This window comes from Lampetra fluviatilis, chromosome 2 (genome assembly GCF_964198595.1).
Source record: "Lampetra fluviatilis chromosome 2, kcLamFluv1.1, whole genome shotgun sequence".
Classification (NCBI taxonomy): domain Eukaryota; kingdom Metazoa; phylum Chordata; class Hyperoartia; order Petromyzontiformes; family Petromyzontidae; genus Lampetra; species Lampetra fluviatilis.
The window spans coordinates 16,918,781-16,942,134 of NC_136276.1; the positions used below are offsets into that span (position 1 = coordinate 16,918,781).

The 23,354-nt window shown below is 46.7% G+C and overlaps 1 protein-coding gene and 1 pseudogene across 3 annotated transcripts in view; both read right to left on the reverse strand.

Moving 5' to 3' along the window:
• The window catches only part of LOC144937240 (diamine oxidase [copper-containing]-like), a 30,142-nt pseudogene extending 22,743 nt beyond the window's left edge, over positions 1-7,399 (reverse strand).
• Positions 7,400-9,519: 2,120 nt separating this feature from the next.
• The window catches only part of LOC144937910 (diamine oxidase [copper-containing]-like), a 35,770-nt gene continuing 21,935 nt past the window's right edge, over positions 9,520-23,354 (reverse strand). For all 3 annotated transcript variants that reach the window (XM_078865510.1, XM_078865528.1, XM_078865519.1), the window contains 3 exons: positions 18,027-18,312; positions 17,433-17,565; positions 9,520-10,375 (listed from right to left, as the gene is read on the reverse strand). In XM_078865510.1, the coding sequence (XP_078721636.1) occupies positions 10,088-10,375; positions 17,433-17,565; positions 18,027-18,312 (707 nt within the window). In that variant the 3' untranslated portion in view covers positions 9,520-10,087. The remainder of the gene's footprint in view (positions 10,376-17,432; positions 17,566-18,026; positions 18,313-23,354) is intronic.

Below are 23,354 nucleotides of genomic sequence, written 5' to 3' on the forward strand. Positions count from 1 at the left end.
AACTTAACAACATAAGTAATACATATTTGAAACAATTGAAACGCACATGTCCACTTGATATGGAAATAAAAAAAATCATGATACAGAAAATATGTACAATTACAAAGACTTGACAAATGCCTTCGAAATCATGTTTTACAAATCTGCTACGCTTTTATTATATTTGGGGATAATCAAACATAAATTTTATTATCTATATCTCGCTATTACATATAATTTCATTTATGTACTTATCTTCCATTCCACTAATATACTGTCACGAAGAATATAAGTTGCCATAGGAAGGTGAGAAAATAATAATGGGTTTTGGTATACTTTTCATCACTTTCTAGTCAACTGTTCGTAAATAAATTCCTTAAAAGAAGTTTTTTTTTTTAAACAACGGTTTTATTAACAACTTCGTTTAACTCATGGTCGAGAAGTACTGTACATCAATGGCGCCTGAGACACGCGGCGCCTGCTTTTTGTGCGAGCCGATTCCACAGTTTAGGGACCGCGGCGTTTTTGACCTACACAAAAATATAAAATGAATAAGCCGTCCATACAAAAATTGTAATTGCTTGAAAGGAGGCAATTAATTGATTAATTGATGTCGATTTTCATACAGGCATGCATTGTCACCGGATCTGAGTACCGTATTTTCCCGCATATATCACTTTTTACAAACAAAACAAGACCCTACGGGGTATATGGAGGTGCGGGCTATCCCAAAAATATTTTACACGTGACATGTCATAACTCGTTTAATTTTTTCATGGTAGGACTATCCACTATGCAACACTTACCTTTGACTAAAGCACTGCAAAATAAACCACTCACACTAAAATTGTACATGTTATCACGTTTTAAATTATTCGAATTTTAGAACAATGAAACGACAATGTTTGAAGTGGGAGCACTTTGTTTACCGTAATACTTTCAGTGGCTGTAAGGAGGTGCGAAAGTTTCAGCTGACGCTATGGATTGCACAATGGGAAGGGCCTTAACAAGCGTCTACCAGAAGCGGAATCATAATTGCTGAGTCCCTTTGGCCGCTACTATTGGCTGATTTTTGTTGCAAACTTCCAATGGCTTTGTTGCCAGGAGGCAATGGCGTTACCGTATTGCCGTTATTGTCTGCGCAGTGCGCAATCTACCAGTACAGTGAAACCTCGGTTCACGAACACTTCTGTTCACGAACAACTCGGTTCACGAACAGAAAAGTTCATAAAAAATATGCTCCGGTTCACGAACAACTCGGTTCACGAACTCCGCTTCGGTTCACGAACAGGAGCCGCGGCCATTTTAATGCTATTTCCAGGCTGTCACATGGTCGTGACTTCCTGTAGGAAGATCGTGGAGAGAAGAAGAGACGCAGAAAGAAGTACTGTGAGTACTGTGAAGACAGTTTCAGTGACTTTTTGCTTTTTGGTGTGCTTTTTAGCACATATAGTACTGTACTGTACTACTGTACTGTACAATACTGTACTTACTGTATTGTACAGTTCACCCGTTTGAGTGCTTACTGAAGTCATCTCAAGCAAGGTTAGTGTTCTCTCTTTATACATTACTATACTGTACAGTACTAATGTGTATTGTAATTTGTTTCATATTTTTGTGCTTCAAAAACCAAAAAAAAGGTCAGAACGGATTAACCGGATTTATCTTGAACCCTATGGGAAAATGTGCCTCGGTTCACGACCAATTCGGTTCGCGACCAGAGTCAGTTCACGAATTAAGTTCGTGAACCGAGGGATCACTGTACTAAAACGGTATAGGGGTTTCACCGATTGATCATGGCTGATGATCACGATAACTCAACTGTGCTTTGCTTTTTTATATCTACACCTGCTCCATGCAACGCGATTCTCCTCCTCTGGCATCAGGGGGTTTTCGTGGCTCGTGAGCTGCACGCGATAAACACGCTGGGCGCCCCACTTGTTTCTGGAGTTCTCGTTCACGAACACCAGGTATGGAAGTCTGACGTCGAACTTGAAGGCGGCCTCCGACTCTGTCTCCTTGAGGTCGTGCTTCACGCTGGGCATGCTCTGGGCTCGAAACGACGGTCGTGTTTTCGAGCTGCTGGTTCACTGTCTTAAAGCTGTTGCTTGTGCCTGTGGGGCAAACGGTAAGCTTCTATATACAGTATACTGTATAAACAGTGACGTGTGATGGTGATCTCTTTTTAAATCCTTTATATTAAGTTCGCTTGCTTGCTTGCGTGCTTGCGTGCTTGCTTGCTTTCTTACGACCGTGAAAATCTTTCAGTCGTTTTTTAACCCACTTCCCGTGATCCAATCGAGCTGACATTTTCCACACAGACTCGTTGTGTGTGACAATTAATGTTCGTGAAATTTTTTTTCCAAAATTTTACACTGTTTAGGGAAAACAAATAAAATATTTAATTACCAATTGTTTAATACTGGCAGACAATCATCTGACCCATAGGTGGCAGCCATCTCAAGCCAGAGGACCGTGCAAATCTTTAGGTCGTTTTTTAACCCACTTCCCGTGATCCAATCGAGCTGACATTTTGCACACAGACTCGTTGTGCGTGACAATTAATTTTAGTGAAATTTTTTTTCTAAAATTTTACACTGTTTAGGGATTTTTTTTACAAATATTTAATTACCAATTGCTTAATGGTGGCAGACAATCATCTGACCCATAGGTGGCAGCCATCTCAAGCCAGAGGACGAGAGGACTCTAGCCGCCCGTTTCATGATGACGCAAATGTTGACTAACCACATGGCATGAAATCCCTGCCCCCACGCTGTACAATGGAGACTATTTTAGAGCAGTTAAATTGAAGCCGCCAGGTTCTTGAAAGTGGTAAAACGGGTCAACGCTAGTGCCCTCGGGAATATACGGGGCATGTCAAGAGGTGATCTTTCATTTTTAAATCCTTTATATTAACTTCACTTGCTTGCTTGCTTACTCAAGAAAAACAGAAATGAATAATAAAATGAAACCGATGCCACGCATATAAAGGATTTATAGTGAAAAACTTTGTTTTTACGGGTTAATTTTTTAAGTTTGAAGAGGCGATACCGTGTACTCTGAAGTTAAGTTAATGTATACCCATGGTGCTATTGTTCAATATTCACCACTTAATATATTTGTTTTTTACAGAAGACTAATATATATTGGGAGGAAACTAGGTGTAAGTGTAAAAGGTAAAATATATTTTTTATTTTAAAAAATACTACATGAATTCAGGATAGAATAACATTTGAGGTGGCTCAGAGAACTAAGTACTGAATCGACACTGCTGAGATCCTGAGTTGAAATCTAGTTCGTTTCTAGTTCTGAGAATTTAAATGATCAGTTTAACTTTGAGGCGACAAAGGCATAGCAGGATTATGAGAAAGTGCGACCCCTACTGCGTAAAGGGTAACAAGGGGCCTTGAAATATATTTTTGGGAGAAGGCCTGTAAAACTAAATCTTTTAGCAACTCTCTAACACACCGGGTCCACTGCGTCTGCAGAATTGTATAATGGATTCTTCATCTCATGATATGAAAGCAAATTTAGAAACATTTTGGGGGAAACAAGATCGAACTACATCAAGAAAGAGAGCGAGAGATCACCATGGCTAATGCTATCACTTGTTTTGCAATTAGTTGAAGTCCATCTCTATGACCTGTACCGTAAAAAAGCCATTACTTTTGCTTTAGACACCTTTCTTGCAATAATTAAATTAAATTAAGCTCACTACTCACCCAAAGTGCTTTGTGAAATCCATAAATACTGAAATTTTGTAAAATACATAAATACTGCCATTTGCCCTGTTAACACATGTGTAATGCGAGCGTAAGCGAGGTTTCGCCGCTCAGCTCTGGGCCAATCGGACGACCCGGAGTATTGGGGGTGGGGCCCAGTAAGGTGGGCGTATGGGGAAGTCCGCGACCCACCTCTGGTCCAATTGGATGCCCGGATGATCAGGGGCGGAGCCTAGGGTGGAGCCGGGGGGGGGGGGCGCTAAGTGAAGGGCGTGATCTGGAAGGTTCGGAAAGGGCGTGGTGGAAGGTGGAGACGGGATGACGAGAGAGGGGAATATAAGGGGGATCCGGAAGAGGCTCGAGGGAGTTGGCATAGACTCGAAGTGGGACCACGTCGAGCCGTGGAAGGTCTCCAGCGCCATCGGCCACGTGGCGGCCCCAAGCACACCGTCAGCAAACGGTGTGCGGGAGTGCAACTGACGAAAAGAGCGCGCGGGGCGCGCCAGTGGAACAGCCGGTCCACGGTCGGGACCGGCGGAGTGTGAGCGGCATAACAAGAATAAAGACAGAGACAGAGACCAAGCTGTGTGTCGTCAAAGTCCTTTATTACACATGAATTGACCCCCTTATCACAACCCCTGTATTATGCACATTACTTCCTCAACTGCAGACATTCCTCGAATACCTACACATTTTCACTGCCTTCAAACACGTTGGATAACAGTGCATGGGCAACATCATGAACTGCTGGCAAACTTTGATTTTTGACTGCTTTGTTTAATGCCCTACTATCCATCATCATCTAGAACACCATGAAAATAATCGTCATCATTGTTGGCATTTACATCATCATCATCATTATTTTCTCATCCATAGGACATCGTAGATATTAGGATGTGTTTAGCACCTGTCAGCAACGACTTTCACGTTCCTCTTATCCATTGAAAAAAAGAAAAATACAGGAATACAATTAAATTATTTCTTAACACAACCTCTAATGGGTAGATCCTATTTTCTGTACAAATGTTCAGATAAATTAAAGAGTTGACCGACGTACAAAAGTAGTTTGTGTGAATTTAATGTTGGGCTGCTGATAATAGGATTTGCGGATAAGAGGGTTGCAGATAAGATTTACTCTATCTACATTATGCGTCCGCTCATTTTAAAGGTACTCCATAGAAAATAGAATAATTGTTCAGAACAACAAGTGACAATGCAATGCAATGCTGTTCTATCGTAAATTCCCTTTAATCACTTTCAATATATGAACATATTCACGGATTAAAGCTTCGCGAGCAGTTCTGTAAAAAATTACATGCATGGATAATATTGCTGAAAATAAACTCACCCACTATATCCATGTCCAGTTTGTAGTTGATCATGTGCGTGTGCACATTGCCAAGGACGTGGTCAAATATTTTGTTGTCATACTTGAGTCCATCCCCAAGGAAATACGTCACCACGAGGTACCCAGTGGGGTGAATCTTTGCTTCAATTAATCCATTCTGGTAGAAAATATAGTCCACGACGTAATTGTAGTTGTACACTGTGTTGACACTCCTTATCACGAGTACATAGTTGACCAAGCCACCACAGAACGGGAAGCCTCTCCGGTGTTCACCCTCCAAGTGTCGACGCAATGGCACTCCTGTGTTGTACTGGAAAATGTAGATGGAGTTCGGATTTTTCAGCGGCTTTTCGATTTCACAAAGTGGTACGTGTCCAGGTATGTGGCAGTGTGCGGGCAGTTGATCCCCTTCACAAGCTCAAAATTGTCGGCACCAAAGTGCCAACCTGAGTCCATGGCTCTAAATAAGCTCCTGATCGGATCGTTGCCAGTATAGTATGAGACGACATCTTGGAGGCCCATCTCATAGACAATTCTCCAGGTTCATTTCAACACAGTACACAAAATCCGTGATTTAATTCCATCTGTAAAGGATGTGAATCCTGACATGCAATACCCTGGTGTCTACAAACTGAGTTCTGGTTGCAGCAGCAGTTACATTGGGGAAATTAAACGACATGTCTCGGACCGCATTCGTGAACACAAGGCAGATCTGAAACACGGTAGAACCAATACCTCTGCTGTTGCCAATCATTGTTTTAATGCTGTGGGCTCACGAAATTGATTTTTCCCAGACGGAGGTACTCTGCAAACCTACCGGCTATTTTCAGAGATTTTTTCATGAAGCCATCCAGATATATAAACACAGACACAACTTCATCCGAGAGGATAGGGACAAACTGAGCAATCATTGGAAGGACGTTATTAACCAGGTATAGTCTTAGCTGACTTTGATTCCATCTTACCTGCCTATGTCAGCTGTTATTTCCGACTCTCTGTGTCTCTCTCTCTATGCCTCTATCTTAGATCTCTCATGCTCACATGTCCTTTGCATTGCACTCTCATGCCTTTGGATTGCACTCTCATGCTCACATGTCCATTGGATTGCACTCTCATACTCACATGCCCTTTGGATTGCACCTATTGGGTTGCACTCATGCCTTTGGATTGCACCACTCTTCGATTTTACATTAACATGCTAATCTCTCACATTAACATAGCCACTTCCGTGCCCTCGTCTAGGAGGCTGATTTGGATTGCACCACTTTTCGATTTCACATTAACATAATAATCTCTCACATTAACATAGCCACTTCCGTGCCCTCGTCTAGGAGGCTGATTTGGATTGCACCACTTTTCGATTTCACATTAACATAATAATCTCTCACATTAACATAGCCACTTCTGTGCCCTTGTCGAGGAGGCTGCTCTCCTATCTTACAGTTACATGCTAATTTCTAACATTAACATCACTAGCCCCGGCCACTTCTTTATGACTCTTGGGCTACACCCATTTCAAACCTTTATAAACAGTCTGCCTCAGTAGCAGACCATGCTTTCTCACCTGATGACGGACGCTTGTGTTGCGCACGAAACGTCGTGATTTATTAAATTTTATACCTACATGACTTTACTGAAAGAACCAAAAGTATGGATTCCTGCAGTCACGAAAGCTTCAAATGAAGATTGATCTCAAATATCTGAAACCCCATGTAAGAGATTCTGAAAGCGAACGTCTAGGGCATGTACTGCACAAAGTTCCCGTAAACCCGGTACCGGTGGCCCATGGGCTCGTACTGCCGTGGTCCTGTCAAAGACGTGTCTGCTCTGAAGGCTCCGTGACGATTATATCCCGATGATTCTCTACTGCTTTCACTCAGCTTTATCTGTGATTAGTTCTTCGATGCTTAGAGAAGCTTCAAAACAGAATTCGGCTGTGCGGCAGTCGGCCAACGGGTATCGGGGAAGAAATGGGCACCATGCAATAGAGCTTGGCTGCATTGCCCGCAGGTTCCAGTTGGCACGTCCCCCAAATTGCACAAGCCGTGGCGAGGTCCGGTCGAATTGGTACAAGCTAATTGACCACAGTGTGTACAAATTCAGAGTGGTCACCAACGTTGGTTCGTTCATCCATCGCGTATTAAGCCATGCATATTGCCTCGCGATGTTCCCTCATCTCTACTACCTATGGGCTAAGTGTCAGGTGTGCCCGGCAAGCCGGGGCGTACAACTGATGATGTCCTGCCTCAGGGAAGTTCCGTCGTGCCTTCCACAGGACCGGAGCGCCTGACATCACCAGCGTCACCAGCCGCGCCGACTCCAGGCGGATCGCGAGGTGCGAGGCAGCCATCGCCTGCCCGCCCTGCACCAGGTGCTGCCATTCCTCGGGGGGGGGGGGGGGGGCCCTTTTGGCCATCTTCCAATTCCCCCCAGTTTATTCATGGAGTCAAAGCCCAAAGCTCTGGAAGGGCCGGCAACGAGAACTCGTTCAAAGACTTTGCATTTCACATAGCCCTCATCCAGCTCCCTTTTCCTGCTCCGGCTGTGAAGTGCTCACACGCAGGGGTCAGTTGGGCTATTGGCTGAACGTGGCCCATCTTGTGCTCGTGCATCGTGACACACAGCACGGGAAATTCAGGGTGCTGATAGAAGGGAAAGTGGGAGCCGGCCATTGTATATTTCTCACTGTTCTTTGTTCTCGTCTCTTCACCTTCCTCTTCACGTCGGTTCAATCTGTAAATGATTGAAATAGTGTATTTATCGCAGTGCCTTGCTCGTCCACTGTATATCTTCTCTGTTTTTTTTCCTGTTGAGGCACACGCACGTTGGTTCTCATGTGTTTTTGTCAGCTCGGATGGATGAGTTCTACAAATGGGGGGGGGGGGGGGGTGATGTAGTGGTGTACATAGTGTGTTTACAGCGTTGCACTGGCGGAAAGGAGGTACTGCAGATGCGGCACCACTCCCGAGCACTGGCGTGTATAAGTGAGGGGTTGAGCCCCTAGGGGGCATGGTCTGAGTACTAGTGGGGAGAGGCCGTGTGAGGACATGGTACTCCAGGTGAACTCGAGCAGGGCACGTGACCGGACGAGGGGATAACGGGGGCCAGGGGGCATGTGATGGGCTGCGTGACCAGAGCCCCGACTCTACCAGAAAGATCTGGAAAGGGGGCGTGGCCAAAGGGGGAGCCTGTCTACGCCAGGGCCGATAAAAGGCGAGTCACGCATATGTTCGGGGCTCATCTCGGGGAATGGATTTAGCGGGCTACGTCTACGATCTCTGGGCTTCAGCATGGACCTGACAGCACGTGGCTGTCTGGATCCAAGCGGGTAGACGTCCCATCGAGTGGCTGTGAAATAGCCGTGGTGGTCCCCGCCGAATATAGTTATCCCGTCAGTGGTTATGAAGTTACCTGTGGTGGTTACCGCCGTATATAGTCTCGCTAATGAGTGGTTATGTGTTAGCTCATGGTGGTCAACACCCTAAGTAGTTATCCAGTGGAAGTTGTGTTGTTCAAGACATAAACGTGTTGCCTCTAAGTCTTGGCGTTTGTCTGAATAGAACCCACTACAATAGTATTGCGTATATTTTAATCGAACATTTAATTATTAATATGTGAATATAATTGTTGACTTTTTGACCCTCTTCTAGCTCAAACGCAGTGTTTGCGATGCATTCTTCATAATTATCAGCCATCATCCACGACAATCTCTCCTGCGGTGTATGGGTTTTAAGTTCTGGTTTGATCTGGTCACGTTTAAACAATGGAAATGGAAATATAGTCGGTTATAGCAGGAGAGAGGAAGACTCACCCTCAGTATAGTAATGTGAAATTTCATGCACTGGATTGTAACCCTCATCGCCGCTACCTTGAGCACGGAAACACTGCGTTTGCTCTATATTGTCATGTCTATGGGGTTGGTCATTCAATTAATCACTGATGATTATGGTGGCATTTATACAGTAATTGCGGTCATGGCACTGGTGGTGAATAACATTGTGATGTTGGAGCACCAATTGATCAATGGGTGGGATTTTTTGTTTAGTTTATACTTTTGCAAGGCTTGAAACCCCAAACCCTCCTACTAGATCTGCCACTTGGAATGAAGATTCATAATCAAATCACGTTTGAATACAGTACTTGTCGGCATCAACAGCTAGCTTGACTTACAATATGCCCAATACATAATCACATTATTTCATGCAAACTTGTTAAGATTCTGTATTTCTTATCAAAATGGAGGAATATATCAAAAAAGTACATAGTCGATATATTCATGCTCAAATATAAACTAAAACAAATTGTGGGAAAAATAGTTTAAGTCTAATTGACCAAAAGCAGTGAGTTGCACACAATACCTTATACTGGATGTGAAGGGACTGCAATGTGTGACGTTGTGTACATACACACTTATGTAAACAATAGCAATGCCACATCATACGAAAAGCATTCGGTAACATTTGCTTTTATTAATATTCCATAAAGTACATGCAATCAAATGAAGTACTCTACATTCAACACATGGTTAGTAGTGTAGAACAGTTAAATGGTAGTTAAAAGCACAATTTATTGAACACGATGCATATTTGACACATATAATCGTTTGTTTTGTGCACGGGACAGGTTGAACATATTAGTTAAATATTAATTTGAATACTGCTTAATTTTCGTACAGCTGAAAGCACTCTAGTTAACTTTTAGTTGTCTTGTGATGTTTTTTTTTAATCCGGTCCACACGTGTGAATAGAACATGCATCATGGTTACAGTAACACTAATACAGTACATTTGAAAATGTTGACATTGTAAGAATTTTAACTTTGAATGTAAGGTTTTTGTTTACACGTATTGAAACACCAGCTATCATCTTGTGAGAGTATATCCTTCTGAACTATAGAGGTTGTAAAGTGTTCCATTTAAAATAGTATTCATTATATTTAGTTTGGAATATATGCGTGTGGGTTATAAAGTTTTTTTCACCAGAACAACCCTCGTTTCTCTAGATGAGCAAGATAGATTTGTGGTCCGTGTTTGCGCCATTTACACGGGAGTGCGCGTCCCATTGTAAGCTAGTGGCTGAATGTCGGGCAGGCAGACGCTGGGCTCAGTGGGGCTCTGCTCCGTCCACCAGGACACAACAGGCTTTCCAGAGCTGTGGGGCCCTGGCCGCAGGATCACGACGTCCCGCGAGGCCACAGATGGGTCCTCGTCGTAGAAGTTGAACGGCCGGAAGAAGAAGCCCACAGCATTTCCCGACGTGGCCGTGTTGGGGACGTCCTCGGAGTGGGGGATGTGCACGAAGCCCACCGTCACCCAGGCCACCAAGTCCTGAGGAGCAAAGTGAAGGTGACTCGAGGTCAGGTAGTTGGACGTATTGAAAGCACAAAGTAACATGCGACCATTCAAACAAAAAAAGGATTGGTAAATATGACAATCAATTACACCTACAAATTTCACCATGGCTTTTATACACCAATGGCTTAATAATAATATTACATTTTATCCATAATCGACTTCATATATTTTAATGCTTTCCAACGAAGGGATTGAGAGTGTTTATGGGTTATCTTCATCTGGTCGTTCGTTCGTCAGTCCCATCTGTTGTGGAAGGTGAGGAGGGAGATGGGCACTTTGTCGTAAACATCGTCCAACATTAACAACATTTCAGTGTACAGTTTAACCAGGAAGCAGCCCCCATTGAAACAAAAACACATTTTGCAAGGCAAACATGGGATTAATAAAGTAGACAATAAAATATATCAGTACAAACAATTGGGCTCTTGTTTAATAAAAAATATATAGACAAGTTTAAACAATGTTGCTTGCCAAAATGAATAAAAACATTACAAGGCCAAATATACGAGGTTATTTGTTTAATACAAGTTTTTTAAAGTTCATCATGACCAAGCGAACAAGTCCTCCTCGTCAACTGGTTAGAACAAGTCAACAAGTATCAGTTATGATTTTTTTGACATTTTATTGTAATGAACATAATGTAAATAAGAAATATATATTAATACTAGCAGGAAGTACTCAGCATTGTCCAGGTGAAAAATACATTTCACAACTTATCTTAAAAATATATACATGCACAAATACTAAGCTATTGTGAAAGCCCGGTGGGCCGTTTATCAATTTTTCCAACAACAAAATAATAATAGGCTTGCAGAAGTACAAAAAGTTATAGAAAGTTGGGGGTAAATAGTTGATTTTAAAGGTTTCCGAAAATTGTGGACCCCCCCCCTCAAAAAATATTTTTCCCCCGCGTAGACATATATACCTACACATCCTACATACCATAGAGTGAGGAGTATCTACTGACTCTATAGTAGTATCTGACTTTACAGTAGTTTATCCTGGACACTGATGCCAGCGATACAGGTATTGGCGCCGTTTTGTCCCAGTCCAAAAATAGCGTGGAGAGGGTTGCTGCGTATGGTAGCCGTGTCCTCTCTCCGGCTGAGAGTCGCTACTGTGTTACGTATAGGGAACTATTGGCGATTGTCCATTTCGTTCGCCAATATCGTCCTTACCTGTACGGCAGAAAATGTATTGACCATGCTGCCCTACAGTATTCCTTGAAGATTGAACAACCATCTGGCCAGCTGTCTCGATGGCTCGAGACGTTGCAGTAATTCTCCTTTGATGTACATTACCGTAAGGGTTCTCGGCATAGTAATGCGGATACGCTCTCCAGGTTGCCACAGGGGTCCCCTTGCGCGTGTGCATCAGGCACTAATCGGTGCACACATCCCCATCAGCTCCCTCGGCCTGTCATGTCCGCGGTGGCAGATTCCGCGGAGCATGCTAGCCTGGGGCCGGCTGAGAGTGCGTTGCACCTGCCGCGCTTGGTATGGGTACGCGAGCAACTATTGGACGATTCGTTTGTTTCGTTGCGGTGTCGGGCTGATGGGTCGCATGTGTCCTCGTCCAAGGACGACTCACTGCAGGCGGCTTTCCAGGACGGTCTGTTGATGTGGAGAGACGATTTGTTGGGCCGTTGGCGTCTAGTGGTTCCCGTCGAGCTTCGGCACGAGTTGATTCGGGTGTTGCACGCTGAGAAATTGTTACACCTGGGCATGCAGAAAACCTTGCTCACGCTCCAGAGAGATTATTTTTGGCCTGGTATGACGGCCGATGTCGCTAAGGCTATCCAGGCCTGCCCCGAATGCGCTCAGCGGAAACCACCGCTCAAGAAATATATTCCACCCTTGAAATCTATTCAGGTTACACGGATTAACGAATTGGTGGCTCTTGATATCCTCGGGCCTTTTCCTCCTACCTTCAGAGGCAATAAATTCTTGTTGGTGGGGGTGGAATATTTCTCACGGTGGCCGATAACTTGGCCCTTGCCCGATCAATCGGCGTCTTCTATCATGGATGCATTTTTGAACGGTTATGTAATGGACAAAGGCGCACCGGAACAACTGCTTATGGACCAGGGCCGTCATTTTTCGTCTAAGTTGCTACGTGATGTGTGTGATGCCTTGGGCACTAAGAAGATATGGACTTCACCTTACCACTCGCAAATGGATGGGATGGTCGAGTGTTGGAAACGTACCTTGTCTGCCATGCTCTGCCACACTGTAAGTGAGAAACAGGTCGATTAGGATCTACACGTCCCTAGCGTGCTCTCTGCCTACCGTATGGCCCCACATGCTTCCACCGGGTACTCTCCGTTTTTCCTCATGTATGGCCGGTTGGCGTGCAACTGGAAACGCTCACTATAGGGCCTGCACAGACCCTCCCCGAACACGTCCGCGACTCTGTCCACCATGTCACGGAAGCACGGGAGGCGGCACGAATCGGCACGGCCAAAACCCAGGCTCGTAACGAGCGGTGTGCTCGTCGGTCGCATCGCGACATGCCGTGGGCTGTGGGCAACCAGGCCTGGCTTCATTTCCCCCCAGGTGCCAGTGGGTACCTCTCCCAAGCTACACAGGCCGTGGCAGGGGCCTGTCGAGTTGATAGAAATTCGACATCCTCAATGTGTACGTATCCGGTTGGGTCAGCGCCGTTGGTATGTCCACACGTCCCGGTTGAAGCCTCTTTTTCCTCCGCGCGTCGATCCGTCATCCCCAATGAGTACCTTGCCGGTGTCTTATGAGTCCGACGTGCCATCCCAGTTGCCGGTTGATCCCCCGAAGGGGCCTGTTTTGCCTCCAACAGACACGCACACCCTGAGGACTCGTGTTGTTGATGACCCTGCTCCGGCCGGGCCTTCACCCGCTACGACAGACGCTGATTCCTCCGCACTTCCGCCTCCCACTGTGTCGCAGCCAGCAAGCCCTCGTGCCGAAGCAGATGGGCGGGCGTCACGTACTCGTTCAAAATCCATTAAATTCCGTTGATGTGTACCAGTTACTTGCTGTTACGCTTATTGCCTTCATTATGCATTTTGTTATTGTTGTTCTGTTCTTGATTCGCGGTGTCTCTCTCATATTGTTGGTTTTACCTCGTTCCTAGCCGGAATGGCTAGTCTTTTACACCAGGGGGTGGGGGGTGATGTAATAAGAGAGTACAACGATGGTCGACGACCGGCTGGATAGGCTCCGCTGCATCAGCCATTAGCCAATCAGGATTGAGTGGGATCATCTGGGCCAAAGTTCAAGGGCGGAGCTCAAGGATGCTCGCGGGGAACCATTGGGAAGGTTCTAGAAGGGGCGTGGCTAGAGGCGGGGCATGGCTAGAGGCGGGGCTTGGCTCCACATCAGAGGGTTATAAGGGAAAGCAGGAAGAGGCTCGGGGTCAGTGTGGGAAGTCTTGAAGCGGGACCACGTCTCGCACCTTCGGAACGCCAGCGGCAACATGACGGTCCGGGAGTTGTCTCCTTGCGCGCCGTCAGCCAGCGGTGCGCAGGAGCGGGAAGCGTGAGCGAGCCGTGCGCGGGACAACACCAACTTACGTCGCGCAACGAAGAACGTACAATTATTACTTGGGAAGGAACGTGGAGCTGTCCAACCAATAAAAAATTTAATAAAGAAGACGCAAGTCAAAGATCATCGTCAAAGTGATTTATTACAGTAGTATCTGGCTGTACAGAAGTATCTAATGACTCTATAGTAGTATCTATTTACTCTATACTAATAACTACTGACTCTATAGTACTATATATTGACTCTATAGTAGTAACTACTGACTATAGTAGTACAGGTTGTCCCCGACTTACGATGGAGATGCGTTACGACGACCCCATCGTAAGTCGAAAATATCGTATGTCGAAAATGGTCTCGCCTACCCAGGAGTCTTAAAGAATGGTGATAATTTAGCAAAACAGAGCAATTTACAGTACCGTACTGTATAAACCATATACTGTATTTATTAATTAATTACAATACATGCTTTTTTCACTAAAATTGGGCTTTGAAACACAAAAAACACAGAAAAAAATACACGCGCTAACACCGTGACAACTTAACTCCGTCGACCGCTGGTGAGAGTGAGGCATCACACAAGGCGGGAGATGCGTACAGTACATCCCAGCAGCGTCCCAACATACAGTATCGTACCTTGTACGCTGCTGCGTTTGCCTGACCCGCGAAATGTTAAATATTTAACAATTTTTCATATCGCTATTGCCATCGTAAGATCAAAATATCGTAATTTGGACCATCGTAAGTCGGGGACTACCTGTATCTATTGATTCTATAGTAGTAACTACTGACTCTATAGTAGTATCTACTGTCTCTCTAGTAGTATCTCCTGACTCTGTTGGAGTATCTGCTGATTATCCAGTAGTATCTACTGAGCCAGTCGTAGCTACTGATGGTATAGTAGTAACTACTGACCGGAGTAGTATCTACTGGCTGTAGTAGTAACTCCTGAACATAGTAGTATCTACTGGCCATACAGTAGTATCTACCGACTCTATAGTAGTAACTACTGGCTCTATAGTAGTATCTATTGACTCTATAGTAGTAACTACTGACGCTATAATAGTATCTATTGACTATAGTAGTAACTACTGACTATCGTAGTATCTATTGACTCTATAGTAGTAACTACTGACTCTATAGTAGTATCTACTGAGTCTGTAGGAGTATTTGCTGACTGTCCAGTAGTATCTACTGTCCAATAGTATCTACCGACTCTATAGTAGTAACTACTAATTCTATAGTAGTATCTGCTGACTCTATAGTAGTATCCACTGACTATAGTAGTAAGTAATAACTTTATAGGAGCATCAACTGACTCTATAGTAGGATCTGCTGACTCTATAGCAGTATCTACTGACACTATAGTCGGATATACTGGCTCTACAGCAGTATATACTGATTGTAGTGGAATCTACTGACTGTAGTAGTATTTACTGACTTTAGTAGTATATAGTGTGAGTAGTATCTACTAACTATACAGTAGTATCTACTGACTCTATAGCAGTAGCTACTGACCATAGTAGTATCTACTGATTGTATAGTAGTATATGCCAGTATCTACTATCACTCCAGTAGTATATACTGACTGATTTAGTATCTACTAACTCTATAGTAGTATATACCTACTCGATAGCAGTATTTACTATCACTACAGCAGTGCATACCGACTGTGGTGGAATCTGCTTTCACTACAGCAGTGCATACCGACTGTGGTGGTATCTGCTATCACTGCAGCAGTGCATACCGACTGTGGTGGGTACCTGCTTTCACTGCAGCAGTGCATACTGACTGGTGGTACCTGCTATCACTGCAGCAGTGCATACTGACTGTGGTGGTACCTGCTATCACTGCAGCAGTGCATACCGACTGTGGTGATATCTGCATAACTGCAGCAGTGCATAACGAATATGGTGGTACCTGCATAACTGCAGCAGTGCATACCGACTGTGGTGGTACCTGCATAAATACAGCAGTGCATACCCACTGTGGTGGTACCTGCTATCACTGCAGCAGTGCATACCGACTCTCGTGGCACATGCTATCACTGCAGTAGTGCATACCAACTGTGCTGGCACCTGATATCACTGCAGCAGTGCATATGGACTGTGACGGTACCTATCACTGCAGCAGTGCCTACTGTGATGGTACCTATCACTGCAGCAGTGCCTACTGTGGTGGTATCTGAGATCACTGCAGAAGTGCTTACTTAATTTGGTGGGACCTGCATAACTGCAGCAGTGCATACCGACTGTGGTGGTACCTGCCATTACTGAATCATTGCATACTGACTGTGGTGGTACCTGCTATCACTGCAGCAGTGCATACCGACTTTGGTGGTACCTGCTATAACTGCAGCAGTGCCTACTGTAGTGGTACCTGCTTAAACTACAGCAGTGCATACCGACTGTGGTGGTACCTGCTATCACTACATCAGTGCATACCGACTGTGGTGGTGCCTGCTATCACTGCAGTAGTACATGCTGACTCTAAGTAGTATATATCGACTCTAGAGCACAAAGTACTAACTTGACAGAGTTTCGTCGTGAGGCCTAGTGCCGTGCAGAGCCCCCTGCCTTGCCTAGATTGCTCAGCCGGCCGTGGTGGCACCTTGGCAGGCTGGGGGCTGGGCCGCTACCCCTCCCCACCATACCCCCGCCCGCTCTACAATAATAGTATCTAAGCGCTATAATATTAGTATCTACCGACCCAATAGTAGTAAGTGCACACATTGATTTCCTGTTGATGCTCTTTTCTGCCATGGGTATTTAACCCCCTATGAGATCATATCATAATTTTAAAAGGCCTTTCAGGGATATGTTTTACATATAAAATATAGTAATTGACAATTTTTCATGTGTTAAGATTTCACAGAATATTTTTCCATTTTATAAACATTAGACGGATCCAATTCAATTGAACCAAATGGTGGAACTCCAATAATCACCAGTGTCCCTGGTTATGTTACTGAAAATCAAATACGTGTATGAAATACAAGCAGTTTCTTCCACTCGCACTTGAACACACACAGTGATCACTACAGTGCACAGGGCATGTGTGCACAAACATTACACACAAAAACTAAAATAATCCCTTAAGAAAAGTTGGAGTGGACTTCCCAAGCATGGTGATATTAGGAGTTGCTTACTACTTAGGCAAGCATTTTGATGACATGTCCGGCCCTTCTTGTCCATCCTCTGCTGGACGAGGGCCTCCCCACACCCGTTTCGTGGGGGTTAATTGAGCCCAATTCACCACACGGCCCGGTGTGGATGGTGAAGGCGCCGAGGAGAGATGTAGAAGCATTGAAGAACAGCACAACAACGCATATTGCTGTACTGCCTTCTACTGCCCACATTGTAACCCCACCAGCCAAGCGCATGCTAGTCAGCCATGTCTAAGTACAATTCAGCCTCAAACCTGCCTTAGCTTAAAAGACGTTTGACTTGGTCAAAGGCCATCACGATTCAGGTCACAACCATTTCATATATTAGCTGCGATTGGGAAGTCACCTCATTCACGATATTTTCGTCATCGTTTACGAAGTCCGGGAAGTAAACTGCTGGGTCCCAGGGGTCATTCTGGTTGTAAATGCTGGTGCTGTACCGCTCCGTCTCCTTGTATTTTGTCACTGCCATCTGGTATCTATTTGAAGAAGAACATATATCTGAGAAGCATAAAATGTACTACAAGACAAAAGAAAAATGTTAAAACTTCCTGGGAATCAATACAAAGAGTGCCACTGTGGAAAATTAACTGTGGTCTTCCTTTGGAAAGACTGGTTCCAGTTTCAATAATGTACAACTTTGTAGGTAAGATGAGGCATTGGTACGGTGACATAGTGGTTAACACCCATGGCTAAATTCAGTGGCCAGTTACAGCAGAAACGAGGTCCTGGGTCGTCACGCGTCACCAACCTGCACCGAGGAGTGAGGGTGGCACATGGTGAACTAACCCCCATATGACCACCGAGTGTGGGGAGACCTTCATCCAGCAGTGAACGGACAAAGCGCTGTAGATGGTTATAAATGTGTTTTAACAAAGGTATTCTATTCCTCTGGCATAAGTAATACTGTATGGTGTATTACGAACAATACTCGACTCACCTGCTCCATGCAACAGCTTTCTCTTCTTCGTAATCCTCAGGCAGAAGTGGCTTGCCATGGCTTGTGAGCTGTATCCGATACCCCCGTGGATGACCCCACTTGTTTTTAGATTTAGAGTTCACAAACACAAGATAAGGCAGCTGGGAGTCGTATTTAAATGCCGCCTCAGTTTCAGTCCTCTTGAGGCTATGGTGAAGCGTGGGCTGCATCTTGGTGCGTCCTGTTTCCCATGGAATGGGAATGTTCTCCATTTGTAGAGACGCTGTCTGGAAGTTATTTTCAGTCCCTGTCGACATAATACAAGTGAAGGTTTAATATTGTACAAGTATATCACAAAGCATGAAGTGTTTTAAATGGCTACATATGCATGTTTAACTTCTTCACATTGTGCGTAGCCAACCATGCCAATTGGAGGTGCAAGGAGAAGGACGACGAATTCAACAAAAAAAGCGGTTCTGGTTTGTTGTCCTTCCCCTGCACCTCCGATTATGGAGGTTATTGCAGTGGTACAGTGGGTCAACTTTGTTTTGCCTCGCAGCAAGGACCCTGGGTTTGATTCGGGATTTGGCACCTTTATCGGTGGCGTTTGTTATGTTCTTCGCTTGTTCTCCATCTGTTCCCCCCTGGGTTATCCAGTGTACTCCCATAGCGCAAAGCATACAATGGAAATGGTGATGGCCAAACATCCCAATTGCATGAACCTACTGAAAGTGTCAGTGTGGATTTTCCAGATAAATAAGTAACTGTTGGAATGCCCGTGTTCGAAAAAATGAGATTGCACCACTGACAACTTGGCAGAAAACCCCAGGCATCTGAATGCTATTCCATCCAGTCTTGCAGAAGATTTGTTTTTCTGATTGAACCCAGTCACCAATGGCTGATGAATAAGGATTTGGCTACACAACATATAAACAATCTGAATGTTTAAATGAAGCTTACTTTCTCCAACTCATTTCTTTCGAACTGCTTTTTACGTTTAGTTTGTTATCCTTGCCCCACACCTCTGATTAGCACGGTTGGCTACATACGGTGCAAAAGTTCAATGTATATACTAATATTTAAGAAATAAATGTATAATGTAATTATATGTCACTATCATCAGCCATGACATATCCACTGCTGGATGAAGATCTTCCAATGTTGTTTCCATCTTGCGATACCATAATCCATCTCACTTACAGGCGTGTTTCTTCCTTCGGCTGTCACCAATCTTATTTAACAGCCATCACCCCTTGCGAGTGATGTACGTTGCCAAAGCTCAGTTTATTTTCTGAATGTTCAATTTGACGTTTCCAACTCTCATCTTGCATCTCTCCAAGCTTATTTGCATCATTGTCAGTTTTTGTGTAACCATTTTGTCAGTGTCCATGTTTATGATTCGTATCTAATAGGTGTTATGCACCGATTTAAAGCTTTCTTATTTGCACACATTTGTCTGATGCTTTTAATTATTACATCTAATTTCCAAACTCTTTATTACATTATTTGGATCTCAGTCTGCCTTCAGTCATGGGCATAGACATTGCCTACTCCACTGTTCCCATTGTTTTCCCCCTGAAATGATTTTCTTGCGTTCAATATATATAGATTGAATTGCTTGAATTGCAATAAAAAAAACACGGGATGTTCAAAATGTATACTAATGAGACCCACTGGAATAAAAAAAGTACTTTTAAGAGACTCCCATACATTATAACAAAGTCCCTTGTATTAATATTTCGCTTTACAGTATATTATCGCAATAGAAAATGTGTAAAAATGTATTCCATTGCAGGATATTTAAAGTACCATGAACAAATATGATTCTGTGATAAGTCCATTAAAGTGTAAAGGCTTGTGGTGCATGCACAATGGCCCTGGGGCGCCAGCCAGAACAATGCGTCCGCGTTGGCATGTCTTGTCCCCTTGCGATGCACCACTTGGTACGTGTACTCTTGCAGGTGCTCTATCCACCTGGCCAGCTGGCCCGAAAGCTAGTTGATGCGGAGCGAATACTGCAAGGCCACGTGGTCAGTGCAGACCGTAAATTTACGACCATACAGGTAGGGTCGAAATTGCTGCACGAAGTGGACCACCGCCAAGAGCTCCCTAAGTTTGATCCAGTAGCGCTGCTCCGCTGATAACAGCACGCGACTGCCGTAGGCGATGACCACCTCCTGACCCTGCTGGATTTGTGTTAAGACGCTGCCGATGTCCACATGGCTGGCGTCCGTGTTTAGGATTAAGGGGAGGCCAAAATCCGGAAAGGCCAATGGTGGTGTGTCTGTCAGACGCGAGGGCAGCTGCTGGAATGCCTCCTCCTCCAGAGGTCCACAATGAAACCTCTGGTTCTTCGCCATCAACACGTGCAAGGGCTTCGCAATGGTTGCGAAGTTGGGTACGAACCGGCAATAGTCAGACACGAAGCCCACATATCTGCGTACTTCTGGAACCATCGTGGGAAGAGCCCAGGCCCTCACGCAGGCCGTCTTTTCCGGGTCTGTAGCCACTCCAGACTCCCTGACGACGTGGCCCAAGTAGCGTACCGATGACCGCATAAGGTGGCACTTCAACTACTTGAGCTTCAAGATTGCGTACCGGAACCGCAGAAATACCTGACGCAAATCGGCCAATGTGTTTATCAAATAATCGGCTGAAGACAATGACGTCGTCCAGGTAAATTAGGCACATATCCCATTGAAGGCCTGCTAAGGCCAACTCCATTAAGCGTTGGAACGTTGTCGGTGCAGTCTGGAGGCCCATAGGCAGGTAGTTGAACTCGAACAGGCCCTGCGGTGTCCGGAACACTGTTTTAGGCCGGAAGTCCGCGTCCAGTGGGACCTGCCAGAAACTGAATGATAAATCCAGTGTACTAAAAAATGTAGCTCCTGCCAGTGCATCAAGTGAGTCATCAATATGTGGTAGGGGATATTCGTCGGCAAGCGTGACGGCATTGAGGTGACGGAAGTCCACTCAGAATCTCAGTGACCCGTCTGACTTCTTGACTAGGACCACCGGTGCCCCCAGGGCTGAACACGTCAGAGAACTCCTGCAGTAATGAGTGCAGCTGGTGCTTCTGGTCGGGCGGCAAATCCGGCTCAGGCCCCACCAGCTGGTCCATCCACGAGTCGTCCCTTCTGTCCTCGGACTGGCTGATGCTTCCCACCAACTCTGGCCCCATCCCGGGGGCTCCTCATGACAAGGGACTAACGTGGGCCAGAACCGTTTCCGCCTGCACCGTCGCTGCTCTGTTCGAGGTGTTCAGCACTTGAATGAACAGATGCTGGTTCCCCTGGACAATAGCTTTGGCCCCCACCAGTGTGTGGCGGTCCGTGGTGGCTGGCGCCGGAGACACCAGGATGGGTGAGTCTGGCCGGGCTGTCACGAGGGAGGACCGATATCGCAACGGTATCAGCATCTGGGCTGCTGGGGGAATGGAGACAGACTCACTGACCAGAGCCTGCACGTAGGGTACCCCCCAGCTAGCCCCCTTTGCCGTTAGGAAATGGAGATGTGTTCCCTGGACTTCCACCCGCCCATTGGCCAGTTCGATTTTCATAGGCATTTGCCTCAGAAAGTCCGTCTCCAACAGGCAAGGCACGGGCAGCATTGCGAAGACAAGGATGAATCTGTATCAGGGCTTAAACCTGGCCCAGGAAGCCCATACTCCCTCTATTTGCTGCAATGAACATCGTCTTGACTCGGACTAAATGCCGTTTTTTATCCGGCAGCATCTCGTGCATGGTGCTGGAGATGATCGTGGCCGATGCCCCCCTGTCAACCAAGATGCGTGCCGACACTCCCGCGATTGCACCGACCAGGACCGAGGTTCTCGATGCGGCCGCTACTACCCGCCTTGTCAGCTTCCTCCATTGTGTGGCTGAGTCCGGCCACTGACCAGGCGGCGGCTCACTATCCTGCGGTGTATGGCTAGGTGACGGGGGATGGATGTGAACGGGCCGAAGATGGGGTTCCCTCCTTTGGGGTGTGTCACAGCAGGGTGAATGCGCCCTTGTTACCTGGGGTGGGCTCCCCACTGGGGTGCGGGCTGGGCTCCCCGTGTGGTGCGAAGTGACCCCCCTTTGTGACGTGGGACGGCCCTCCCATTGTAGTGGGGGTGGGGATTGGGGGGTGGGGATTGGGGGGTGGGGATTGGGGGGTGGGACTTCCCGTGAGCCCTTCCCATTCCCTTCCTTTGTTCGCCAGCGCATGGGCCCCCTTTATGATGTGGCCCTTCCGGTCCTGTCTCGCTCCGCCGCATTGCGAGGGTGAGGCGGTGTGCGAGACTGCTCCACGGTGCACCGGCGATTGCGTGTGCTGCCTCAGCCCCGGGGCCGTTGCCCCTGGCAACTCGTCGGCTTTGCAGGTAAATAGCGACGTCACCCCTGGCCATGACGCCATCCCCGGCCGCGACGTAATTTCCGGCCCCGAGGCAACTTCCGGCCGTGACGTCACCCCTAGCCACGACACCAATTCCGACCGTGACACCACTTCCATCCACGACGTCACGTCCACCCATGACTCGATTCCCATCCCCATCGCGGCCCCCGTCCCCATCACGGCCCCCGTCCCCTTCGTAGTCCCCGTCCCCGTTGCGGTCCCCGGCCCCGACCCCATCACGGTCCCTGGCCCCATTGCGGTCCCCGGCCCCGTCGCGGTCCCAGGCCCCCGACTAGGATAGTGGAGCCCAGACGGGACAGCATCACTCGCATGGTTCCTGTTGGTGTTTGGCCCCGGTGGGTTCCACGTGGAGTTGGCTGTCTCTGGCTCCGTGCGGCACCCCCTCGCCACATGCCCCTCTCGACCGCAATGGTGGCAGACCCACAGGGCATTTCATCGGGGTGGCTTGGTGCGGTGTTATAGAGGCGGCTGCCAGCGGCGCGGCGGCTGGTCGCGCCCCTGGTCTCTCTGCTCCGCCAGCTCCCGGATCGCCACGTAGACCTCCCACAGTGATGGCTCCGGCTCAGACACTGGCGGTCCGTTCCCAGCTGCCACGTAGGCAGCCTGCAGCGATGGTGCAGGTTCGGCGATTGGTGTCGCTGGTCCCAGTAGCGCCGCAGTAATGGCCCGGCTGCTCCCCCCCGCCGCGCCAGCCACCTGGCCCATGGGTAGTGCCCAGCCCATGACCTGTTCATGGGCTTGTAGGATCCGGGTGGCCCACAGCGAGGTACGTTCCTCCGGCATCACCACTGGCATTGTGATGCCAGCGTGGCAAGCGTAGATGATGAGGTGCTTGACCACGAGGTTCTCGAGCGCCTCGTCAGCCAGGTGAGGGAAAGCCCTCCTCGCCAACATGAGCGGCGCACCCCTGTAGGCTAAAGGGGACTTTCTAGCCCCCTGCTGGTGGTT